This window comes from Mobula birostris, chromosome 3 (genome assembly GCF_030028105.1).
Source record: "Mobula birostris isolate sMobBir1 chromosome 3, sMobBir1.hap1, whole genome shotgun sequence".
Classification (NCBI taxonomy): Eukaryota; Metazoa; Chordata; class Chondrichthyes; order Myliobatiformes; family Myliobatidae; genus Mobula; species Mobula birostris.
Window position 1 is genome coordinate 40,420,071 of NC_092372.1, and position 12,906 is coordinate 40,432,976.

The window sequence follows — 12,906 nt, forward strand, 5'->3', positions numbered from 1 at the left end:
TATTCTGAGGCGGTGTCTGTGTACTTGAGCAAGGCACTTAACCACACATTGCTCTGCGACGACACCAGTGCCAAGCTGTATGGGTCCCAATGCCCTTCCCTTGGACAACCTAGGTGGTGTGGAGAGGGGAGACTTGCAGCATGGGCAACTGCTGGTCTTCCATACAACCTTGCCTAGGCCTGCACCCTGGAAACCTTCCATGGCACAAATCCATGGTCTCATGAGACTAACGGATGCCTAAAAAATAGGAAATAGCCACTTAATGGCTTCCCTTATCTCATCCCTTATCTAAACATTGCTTGACATGACCATTTATTTTTCTGCATGGCCTTTTTGGTACAGATTCAGAACGGTTCCACTGATGACTGGTTTCAATGATCTTTAAGTATCAGTGGAAGTTAGATTGTGAACAGCTTTCTTTTTGAACATTGGTACTTGATTCAATTAATAACTGCTATCCACATAACTCCAGAGCTCCTCAATTATCTCTAACAGTTTGCAGCTGCAGGGGACTCAGTTTTCTAGTGAATTATCGACAAAAGTGAGGGTGAGTAATTTATGGGTTTTGCTTTGGCCACATTGAACAATCTAAGTAACATTTCTATGGTCTCATCAAAGACAAATATTTACCTAATTCAACAAGTTAGTTCGAAACAATTTGTTTGAATTTTGTTTTAAATTTACAATAGTTTTAAATCATCCTTGAAATTTTGGAGTATCGACTAACTGTGAATTGATTAATGCAAGTGAGGTAGCCTAATCACAAAAATAAGCATTCTTAGTTACTAAGCCAATGCATTGATCTCCATCACAATGTAATCAATTTGCAAATTCAAATTGATTACAAAGATAACTTCAACACCAGCTTTTCTATTATTGGATAAATTGCACCAGACAAGAGGTAAACACAGCCTCCACCTCTTTGCATTAAAGAAGGTGACTCATTTCACAATACAAGGAGAAATGCAGATGAAGAGGAAAATAAGCAGAATTGCCTGGTGAAAGTTCAATTGTTAACTCTGCAGAGGATAACATAGATGCTGTTTTGGAAGTTTAATCAAATCACCCAGTATTTCATAGTCTTAACAGCGTGGAATTGGCCCTTCCGGCCCCTCGAGTGGCTCTGCCCAGCAACCCCTGAGTTAACCCTAGACTAATCATGGGACAATTTAGAAACAAAGAAACGTAGAAACCCTACAGCACAACACAGGCCCTTTGACCCACAATGCTGTGCCGAACATGTGCTTACTTTTGAAATTACCTAGGGTTGCCCATGGACCTCTATTTTTTCTACATCCAGGAGTCTCTTAAAAGACCCTATCGCATCCGCTTCCACGACCATCGCCAGCAGCCTATTCCACACGCTCACCACTCTCTGCGTAAAAAAAACTTACCCCTGACTTCTCCTCTGTACCTCCTTCCAAGCACCTTAAAACTGTGCCCTCTAGCGTTAGCGATTTCAGCCCTGGGAAAACGCCTCTGACTATCCACACGATCAGTGCCTCTCAGCATCTTATACACCTCTATCAGGTCACCTCTCATCCTCCATCGCTCCAAGGAAAAAAGCCGAGTTCACTCAACCTATTCTGATAAAGCATGCTCCCCAATCCAGGCAACATCCTTGTAAATCTCCTCTGCACCCTTTTTATGTTTTCCACATCCTTCCCGTAGTGAGGCGACCAGAACTGAGCACAGTACTCCAAGTGGAGTCTGACCAGGGTCCTATATAGCTATAACATTACCTCTCAGCTCTTAAACTCAATCCCATGGTTGATGAAGGCCAATGCACCGTATGCCTTCTTAACCACAAAGTCAACCTGCGCAGCAGTTTTGAGTGTCCTATGGACTCGGACCCCAAAATCCCTCTCATCCTCCACACTACCAAGAGACTTTCCATTAATACTATATTCTGTCATCATATTTGACCTACCAAAATGAACTACCTCACACTTATCTGGGTTGAACTCCATTTGCCACTTATCAGCCCAGTTTTGAATCCTATCGATGGCCTGCTATAACCTCTGACAGGCCTCCATACTATCCACAACACCCCCAACCTTTGTGTCATCAGCAAATTTACTAAACCATCCCTCCACTTCCTCATCCAGGTCATTTATAAAAATCATGAAGAGAAGGGGTGCCAGAACAGTTCCCTGAGGCACACCACTGGTCACCGACCTCCATGCAGAATATGACCTGTCTAAAACCAATCTTTGCCTTCTGTGGGCAAGCCAGTTCTGGATCCCCAAAGCAAAGTCTCCTTGTATTCCATGCCTCCTTACTTTCTCAATAAGCCTTGCATGGGGTACCTTATCAAAGGCTTTGCTGAAATCCATATACACTAGATCTACTGCTGTACCTTCATCAATGTGTTTAGTCACATCCTCAAAAAATTCAATCAGGCTCGTAAGGCATGACCTGCCTTTCACAAAGCCATGCTGACTACTCCTAATCATATTATGCCTCTCCTGCCTCTCAGGATCTTTTCCATCAACTTACCAACCGCTGAAGTAAAACTCACTGGTCTATAATTTCCTTGGCTATCTCTACTCCTTTTCCTGAATAAGGAACCAACATCCGCAACCCTCCAATCCTCTGGAACCTCTCCCATCCCCATTGGTGATGCAAAGATCATCGCCAGAGGCTCAGCAATCTCCTCCCTCACCTTCCACAGTAGTCTGGCATACATTTTGTCCGGTCCCAGAGCTTATCCAATTTGATGCTTTCCAAAACCTTCAGCACATCCTCTTTCTTAATGTCTATATGCTCAAGCTTTTCAACCCACTGTAAATCATCCCTACAATCGCCAAGATCCTTTTCCGTAGTGAATACTGAAGTAGACTACTCATTAATTACCTCAGCTAACTCCACCAGTTCCATACACAATCTTCCACTGTCACACTTGATTGGTCGAATACTCCCACGTTTTATGCTCATGCTCTTCACATCCTTGAGGAATGCCTTGGGGTTTTCTTCAATCCTGCTCACCAAGGCCTTCTCATGGCTCCTCTGGCTCTCCTGACTTCATTCTTAAGTTCCTCCTGCTAGCCTTAAAATTTTCTAGATCTCTATCATTATCTAGTTTTTTGGACCTTTTGTAAGCTTTTCTTTTCTTCTTGACTAGATTTTCAACAGCCTATATACACCACAGTTCCTGCACCCTACCATCCTTTCCCTGTCTCATTGGAACGTACCTATGCAGAACGCCACTCAAATATCCCCTGAACATTTGCTACATTTCTGCCGTACATTTCCCTGAGAACATCTGTTCCCAATTTATGCTTCCAAGTTTCTTCCTTCCAGCATATTTCCCCTTACTCCAATTAAATGCTTTCCCAACTTGTCTGTTTCTATTCCACTCTAATGCTATGGTAAAGGAGATAGAATTGTGATCACTATCTCCAAAATGCTCTCCACTGAGAGACCTGACACCTGACCAGGTTCGTTTCCCAATACCAGATCAATTACAACCTCTCCTCTTGAAGGCTTATCTACATATTGTGTCAGGAAGCCTTCCTGAATACACCTAACAAACTCCACCCCATCTAAACCCCTTGCTCTAGGGAGATGCCAATCAATATTGGGGAAATTAAAATCTCTCGCTGTTATTATTGCACCTTTCCAGAATCTGTTTCCTTAATGCTTCTTGATGTCCCTGTTACTATTGGGTGGTCTATAAAAAACACCCAGTAGAGTTATTGACCCCTTCCTGTTTCTAACTTCCACCCACAGAGACTCAGTATACAATCCCTCACTGCTTTTTTCTGCAGCTTTGGCACTATCTCTGATCAGCAGTGCCACGCCCCCATCTCTTTTGCCTCCCTCCCTGTCATTTCTGAAACATCTAAAGCCTGGCACTCTAAGTAACCATTCCTGCCCCTGAGCCATCCAAGTCTCTGTAATGACCACAACATCATAGCATTGGACACTTGCAATGACCAGTTAACCTACCAACGGGTATGGTTTTTGACTGTGGGAGGAAACCCATATGGTCACAGGGAGAATGCTTCCTTGTGCTCAAAGATCTTCGAATCTGAAACGATAACCTCATGCAGGGTGGTGGAGGAACTCACCACCCTGAGTCAGACAGCATTTACCGAGGAAAATGATCACCATTTCATGGCATGATACTTCATCAGAACTGGACAGGAAGGGGAGAGAAGCCAGAAAGAAGGGATAGGAGGAGGGGGAAGAACAAGAGCTAGCAGGTGATAGTTGAATCTAGTGTGAGAAGGGAGAGCAGGCTGATGGAAGAGAGGGACAAAGAGGCGTATTTGCCCCCTACCCCACCCTGCACATGATCATAATAAACAGCAGTGTTATTGTCACAGCTTGGCACATCATGGAAACTAAAGATTCAAAGTACATTTATTATTAAAGTACATATGCAGTATACAGCCCTGAGATTCATCTTCCCAGCTTCCTCTCAATGGACTAAGTCTACACTTTTCACTACCTCAGGTAAAGCAGACAACAGAACCAAAGACTCCACCCACCTGGGACCTCCTCACATTTCTCCTCTTCCATCTAGCAGAAAACAGAAAAGCCTGAAAACATCTTCCAACAGGGTCAAGTACCACTTCTACCCCTGTGTTTCAAGACTTTTAATGATCCTTTAGTACAATAAAATAGACTTGACTTCATAATCTCTGTTGTTATGATCTTGCACCTTACCTGCACTATGTAATGATTTTATCTGTAGGAACGGTATGGAAGACAGGCTTCTCGGTACATGTGACACTAACTAACCCCTTTCAATTCTATAGCATTGACAATCACTTTGTTAACCCTTCTATTTATTAAAAAGAAATCTCTGGAAAACTTTGCTATCTATTTTAATAATTCTGGCTAGTTGTGTCTCGCATTGTAATTTTCTTTCCATATTGATTTTATGTCATTATTTGTTGTTAATTATATTTTATCCAATATTCTGAAAAGTTGAATAAGAGTTGTTTTTATTGAACTTTTTGCTTTTTCTTTGAGTTAGATAATCTATTTAACATCTTTAGTTAACTATACCTGTAATCTACTATTTGTAGTTTACCGTACTAAGCATTACACAGTAATAGGGCTAAAAGAATATGCTGTCTGTTTGGCTCCAAACATGCTAGTCTAAGAAACTATCCTGAAAACAGTCTCCAAACAGACTTCTTTAACCATCTGATTTTTCCTTAGTTTCAATGCAGTTTAAAATCTGTCATGATTATTGTCATATCTTTCTGATAAGCTCCAATTATTTTTCTTTTTTATGCTATTCTCACGAGTAACTTCTCACCTTTATTTTTTCTTTCATCTCCATCCAAGTATCTTCTACACTCTGGTTTCTTGGATGTTGGCCATCCATTCTCTTGACTTAAGAGCATCATTAATTATGAGAAGCAACCATTCACTTTTTCCTAGCCTTCTCTTCACTCTAATGCCTTTCAACACTGAATATATGCTAATCTGCAACAATGTTTCTCAAGAGCTATCCACTTATCAATCGCACTCTTAGGTTCATTTGCTTTCAGGAAATTACAGCCATTGTTCATCACATTTTAGCCTAATTCTTTCAATAAAATGTGATTTTATCTAGTCACCTTTCACAGCTTGCTCTGCACTAGTGTGTTAATATGCCCACACATTGGAGATGTCTGTTGGCATATTAATGAAATAGCTGGTGGTTGGACACTGGATACCAACATGCAGAGGTAATTTCTGATTTACCATCTTGTCAAGGAACAACACACTGGAAAATCTAAATTGCTTCTTAGGGAAGTAGAGAACAAAAGTTGATTTAAAAAACTACTCTGGCTCAGTTAGTCAAACCACCTTCAAGATAGAGGATGCCATTTACAAAGTAGCAGACACTACTGGATGAAGATGCTTATTATTTTGTGTAATACAGATAATAGATTTACTCTATTGTACATCATACAAATTGAACTAAGTAAAATGGAGATAGTTTTGTATTTCCAACTTCCATGGAAACTCTTTGTTGTCATCAACACAGTTAAAATTAATGCAGTATCAATCCACAAATATTATTTCTAAAAACACATTGCTGGTAGATGAGATTATCAACTGGGAGCACTTGTTTCTAAGGCTGTCTTTGTGCATTGATGTTAGTTGTAGTGTAGTGAAGTACACTTTTCATTGCCAACTATATGCATATTGATATAACATTGGTGTTTAAGTATTATTCGGTTTTAACCTCGATTTACAAAAAATACAATCTTCTGTGTTTGCAGCTTGCAAGTCTCGACTTGACATTGTGATTGTACTTGATGGTTCCAACAGCATTTACCCTTGGTCTAGTGTTAACAATTTCCTCATCAAGTTACTGGAAAAAATTGAAATTGGACCACAGCAAACTCAGGTTAGTCAAATGCTTGCACTGTATTTCAAAAGGTTTTGCTCATTTAATATGTGCATAAATCTATTGAGGGTCAACAACAAATATTCTTTCGGTAGTGCAAGGAAAGTGAATTATCATTTGCATGTGATTAAAATCATTTAAGGTTGAGATTTCGATTTCTGCCACCAAGACAGAAGGAGGAACAGCAGTGCATTTTGTAGATGGTACACTACAGCCACTGGCTGTCTTTGCTGGAAGTTGAGCGGATTGATTACCGATCAAGTGGATTGTCTTTGTTCTGAATGGTGCTGAGTTTCTGAGTATTGCACTTTGAAGGTACATTCTTTTAGACAGTTGGAGAAAATTCCATCGCATTTTTGACTGGTGCCTTGGAGATGGTGGAGAGGCTTTCGAGTGAAAGGATGTGAGCCTCAAACCTGTTTCTGTCTGCAGGGCATTTTTTTGATGGTTAATTTCAGTTCCGTTTAATGGTGACATCCGGGGCATTGGTATGCAGACGGAGCATAGGTGCTCAGTGAATTAAAATAAAAAATGTTCACCAGAAAAAGCAGGGTCTCCCAGTGGCCACCCATTTTAATTCCACTTCCCATTCCCTTCCGACATGTCAGTCCATGGCCTCCTCTACTGTTGTGATGAGGCCACATTCAGGTTGGAGGAGGGGCACCTTATATTCTGTCTGGGTAACCTCCAGCCTGATGGCATGAACATCTATTTCTCAAATTTCCAATAATGCCCCACCCCCACTTCACCACTCCCCATTCCCATTTCCCTCTCTCACTTTATTCCTCCCTCTGGTGCTCCTCCCTCTTTTCTTTCTTCCATGGCCTTCTGCTCTCTCCTATCAGATTCCCCCTTCCCCAGCCATGTATCCTTTTCACCAATCAACTTCCCAGCTCTTTACTTCACCCCTTCCCCCTCCCGGTTTCACCTATTATCTTATGATTTTTCCTCCCCTCCCCCCACCTTCAAACTCTGACTACTCATCTTTATTTTCCAGTCCTGATGAAGTGTCGCGGCCCAAAATGTCAACTGTATTCTTTTCCATAGATGCTGCCTGGCCTGCTGAATACCGCCAACATCTTGTCTGTGTTGCTCGGATTTCCAGCATCTGCAGATTTTCTCTTGTTTGTCATAGATATGCGGAGATTAGGCAGTTATAATGCTTTTCAATATCAAGGCTCTTAGAGGAGGCAGTCCTTGTTTGCCACATGCATAAATGTCACTTGGAATTCATCAGCCCGTGCCTGAATGATATCTTGGTCGCCTGCATGCAGAATGAACTGTGAAGGGAAATGAACATTGCACAATGCACAATCATCAGCAAACATCCTTACTTCTGATCTAAGATGAAAGGAATGTCATTGATAATGCAATTGAAGAGGGCAGTGCTCTGAGGCAGGGGTTTGCAACCATCCTTATGCCATGGACCAATACCATAAAGCAAGAGTTGCATGGACCATAGGTTGGGAAACCCTGCTCTGAGGAATTATTGTAGTGACATCCTTGGCAAGGATGATTAACCTCCAAAAACTACAGCCGTCTTCCTTTGTGGAGGTAGTAATCCAATCATTATGGTGTTTCCTTCCTGAGTTCACGTTTACCAGAGCTCCTTTGTGCCATACAGGGGTGAGCTGGATCAGCTGATTTAGTGGTGTTGCAACAAAAACCTCGAACTTAGTGTCAGGAAGGTTAAAGAATTGCCTCTGGACTTCAGGAAGGGGAATTTGGGAGAGCACATCAGGCCGAGCAGCATCTATGGAAAAGAGTAAACAATTAGTTTACTCTTCATCAGGACTAGAAAAAAAAGATGATAAGTCAGAGTAAGAAGGTGGGAGGGGGAGGAATACAGGGTAGTAGGTGAAACTGGGAGGGAGGGTGAAGTAAAGAGCTGGGAGGTTGATTGGTGAAATAAATATAGGGCTGGAGAAGGGAGAATCTGATAGGAGGGGACAGAAAGCCTATGGAACAAAGGGAAGGGTGAGGAGCACCAGAGGGAGGTGATGGACAGGTAAGGAGATAGGATGAGAGGGGTAAAAGGGAATAAGGAATGGTGAAGGAAGGGAGGGGAGGCATTACTGGAAGTTCAAGGAATCAATGTTCCTTCCAACCAGCGTGAAAAGAAAAGAAACAAAACTTGCAGACCCCAAACCACCCCAACCCCACCTCCCCGATGCCCACAGCAAAAAGAAGACACAAAAACAATCAATAATCCTTGACATATAACAATCCCCAAACCTTCACTCGCAGAAAGGACACAGCGACAGCAGCACCAAATCCCAATCGCCCCTTATGCACAAAAAATTAATAAGTCACCCACCCGCCAATCGACCACAAGAAAGAAAACACAGTAAAACTGAAGGAAAGCAACATAAAGTACAGTCCAATAATCACATAAATCTCAGAATATGGAAACGTCTTTTCCCGCATACAAGGAGTGCAGCCGCACGAACTCAGTCCTTCTGTAAAGAGTGACCGCCAACTCGGGTCCTAATGCTGCCGATCCAGAGCTGAACGTCGCCTACCCGTACCTGAACACCACCGATCCAGGGCCGGTCACACCGATCTGGCTGCCAACTGTCTCACGCCAAGGCATCGCTGACCCCCTCCACATTTACCTCGATGCTTCGATCTTCGTCGCCCCTTCAAGATGGAGTCATTCATGACCCCATGCCTCTACTCTGGGCTTTTCCATGAGTCAGCTGGTGGTCTGTGACCTTTTCGACACCCCTCTCCCTTCTCTAATCTCCAGGAGGCAGGGCTCCAGATGCTGCACAGCGCTGGATCCTTCAATCGAATTCAAGCTGTACGTCACAGGCGCCAACCATTTCCATAACATAAACAAGACAAAAAAGAACAAGTAGAAGGTGTAGAAAAAGTGAAATTATTGAAAAGTTTTGCTATCTGGAATATGTCACCCATGGAATCGTTGTCGGCTGGTGCCATCTTGACTGACTATATTTCATTACGAGCTTGAGAAGATATGGTATGACTCTAGCAAACTTCTGTCGATGTACCATAGAGAATATTCTAGCTGACTGCATCACCACCTGGTCTGGAAGCTCCACTGCACGGGATTGAAAGAGGCTGCAGAGGGCTGTAGACTCAGCCACCTCCAGCACTGGCAAAAACATCCCCACCACCGAGGACAGCTTTAAACAACGGTGTTTCAAGAAGGTGGCATCCGTCATTAAGGAACCTACATCTGGGACATGTGCTCTTCTCATTACTACTATCAGGGACAAGGTACAGAAGCCTGAAGACCAACACTCTACATTTTAGGAACAGCTTCTTCCCTTCATCTATCAGATTGCTGTATGGTTCATGAACCCATGAACACTACCTCAGTATTCCTCTTTTGCTCTATTTATTACTTTTATCTTTTATTGTTACTAATAATAATTTTTATGTCCTGCAATCAACCAGGTTGATTCCAGAGATGAGGGGGTTAGACTATGAGGATAGATTAAGTCGCCTGGGACTGTATTTGCTGGAATTCAGAAGAAAGAGAAAATATCTTATAGAAGCATATAAAATTATGAAAGGGACATAGATAGAGGCAGGAAAGTTGTTTCCACTGGTAGGTGAGATTAGTACTAGGGGACATAGTCTCAAGATTCAAGGGAGTAGATTTAGGACCAAGGTGAGGAGGAACTGCTTTTCCCAGAAAGTGGTGAATCTATGGAATTCTTTGCCCAGTGAAACAGTGGAGGCTACTTCAGTAAATATATTTAAGACAAGGTTGGATAGATGTTTGCATAGTAGGAGAATTAAAGGTTATGGGGAAAAGGCAGGTAAGTGGAGATGAGCCATGATCAAATTGAATGGTGGAGCAGGCTCTATGGAGATGGCCTACTCCTGCTCCTATTTTTTATGCTCTTATATAATGTACTGCTGCCACAAAAACACATTTCACAACATATTGTATGTTAATAGTACTACACTTAATCCAGATTCTGATTCAGATATTGATTCTGGTTCAAATGTTGCCTTGTCAGGCAATGCTATCTCACATATGGTATTCAATTCCGTACTAGATGATTTCTTGATCTGAGTGGTCTTGGTGATATTGCAACTGGACATTAGGGAGTAGATTATTAGCAAGTGCCACATTGTGCACAGTAAATGGCACTTTCTATCACTTTGTTAATGATGTAGGGATTAGAAAGGAATTAGGCATCTTGGATGTATTTTGCTTTTCATGAGCAATTTGAACCTATTTGTGTACCATATGATTCCATCAGCAGTACTGGAGATTTGTTTCATTGGCTGGGACATGAAATAAAATAATTACAGTTTCAATACATCCATCCTGCTTTGGCAAGAAAGGAAGAGCTTGATGCTTTATAGTACATTCTAAAGCTCCACAAACAATTAATATATTCAGGGGTGGAAATTAAATCATTAATGTCACTCAGGAAGTGAATCAGACAAGTTTCATTTCATAAGATCTCAAAAGTAGAAATGAATTATTGATCAGGCAACCTGCTTCAAAAGTATTGGTTGACGATTATATTATTAATGAGAAAGCAAGAATGAACCTGCCTGCTCTTCATTGGATAGGAATGTGGAGACTTTTACATCATCTTGCGAGGATATACGGAACATTATTTTAATATCTCATCTGAAATAGAGTATACTCTAATATTTAGAATATTAGTACTAGTCTCAGTACTAGACTGATGTGGCATCTGTGATTAACTGTTCTGATATCTGGAGCGGAACTTGAATGTATAACCTTCTAGTTCATTTGTTTAGTTGCTGTGAATGAACTGTGGTTAAGTTGAATATGACTGTACATGGCTAGACATGCTACAAAAGGTTATACCAGTTTTCTGTCATTCGTGGTCCCAAATGATAATCACTGGAGTATGATTCTTTCATTTCCTTACTCACAACCCAAAATGCGATTAAAGATTGAACCCTGCATTCTAACTGGGGAAAAAAAAACAGAAGGTGAAATGAAGAAGAACTGCCAAGAAACAAGAAGTTACACCCTTGCCATCTGGAATCTGATTTGTAATGTACAATACTGCCTTATTGTTTTTGCAGTGTGTGACATGGCCAAGTTCAAAAAAGAACATGCTGCAGGCATGCATCCATTAAGTGGTCTTTTCTTCTCGTAATAGAAAGCATTCATTTTCTTAAGCATGTCTTGAATCGCCAGCTGTAGTTGCAAGTTATATTTAGTTCTGTTCTGTAAAAGCCATGATCTTTTCATGTGACTGTAATAAACTGAGATCATGCCCACTTTCAGTGCTCTGCAATTCCATAAAAAAAGTGTAGCATCTTGATTAAACCATTGAAACTGATTTTTCTCCCCCATAAACCAACAGTAAATCTTAAATGTCAAATATGCAGCAAAAGCACTGAGAGAAATAATATAGAAATGGTGTAGTACATTGTGTAACAGAATTATATTTCTTTTGAAGAAAAATGTGGTCAAGTTCTAGAAATGACTTCAAGTCAGTTTTGTTCATATCACTTACTGCCATATTGTTTCAATTTAGTATATTTTACTTGACGAGGGTAAGCAGGTATCGGTGAACTATAAACATGCCTTTTTTCCAGCTGACAACATTCCGCAAGAGTCCATTCCTGACTGATATTCATCAAGCAAAATTACAAAATAATGAATGTTACAGTTTTGGATCCAGTACAAAACTTGTACTGTTTAATTATCCTTCCCAGACAGACACAACAGCCTTCCACCAATCTGGCCTGCACCCATACTGTCCTTTCAGAAGAAACAATCTTGCTGTTCTCTTCCTTGTCTACTCTTGCTCTGGTTAATGAATAATGAGAGTTTATAAGTGCCTTCTGTTGAAAACTTGGTTATTGTTAAAGTTAATTTCAGCTTTTTAGTCTTGCAACTCCAGGGAAGTGTGACTGTTAGTATTGACTGATCTATAGAGTGCCAAGTTTTCAAGACATCTGACTGCTGTAAGTTATTAAAGCTTATCCCGAAAGTGTTATTTAATCCGTTAACAGTGTCAGTAGCCACCTGATTGCAAGCTTCTGTTTCTTCCATCCCTGCCACTAAAGCATTAGGAGAACTGCAGACCCACCTCCTGACAAGGGTCCAAGCAGTTGTCAACCAGGCCAGTTTAGGGGAATAAATTGCCAGAATCTTTTATCCCATCAAACAGATGTTGCAATTACTTCTGATGCAATTTCTGTGTTATATCTGACATCAAAATTCTCTCTCCTGTTGACAACAGTTAAAGGACTTCTATTCAGTTTCTTTTTCAGTTTGGGACTATTTTTACAGTATTTGTTATATATCTGCCTCAGTGAATTTATGAACGTAGCCTGTTATAATCATTCCTGTTAGAGATAAATGGCCAACACAGTGCCTCATTAAAGCTCCAAGGGCGAGACCGATAACTGAAGGAAGAAATGTGCACTTGTTAAAAAAAAGGTATTGGTTGTCCTTATTTACACTGTGATCTCTACAAGGACTCATTCTCATGTCATATATATTGCCTGCAAGTTTGGCATTAGGATAGACAAGTTTGGCCTATCCCAAATCCCAGATGCAAAAGTGTTTT

At 41.1% G+C, this 12,906-nt stretch overlaps 1 protein-coding gene across 1 annotated transcript in view; it reads left to right on the forward strand.

Moving 5' to 3' along the window:
* Window positions 1–12,906, forward strand: part of itga1 (integrin, alpha 1) — a 219,315-nt gene that overhangs the window by 66,641 nt on the left and 139,768 nt on the right. Inside the window, 1 exon segment of the mRNA XM_072252495.1 lies at window positions 6,231–6,358. Within this exon segment, the coding sequence (XP_072108596.1) occupies window positions 6,231–6,358 (128 nt within the window).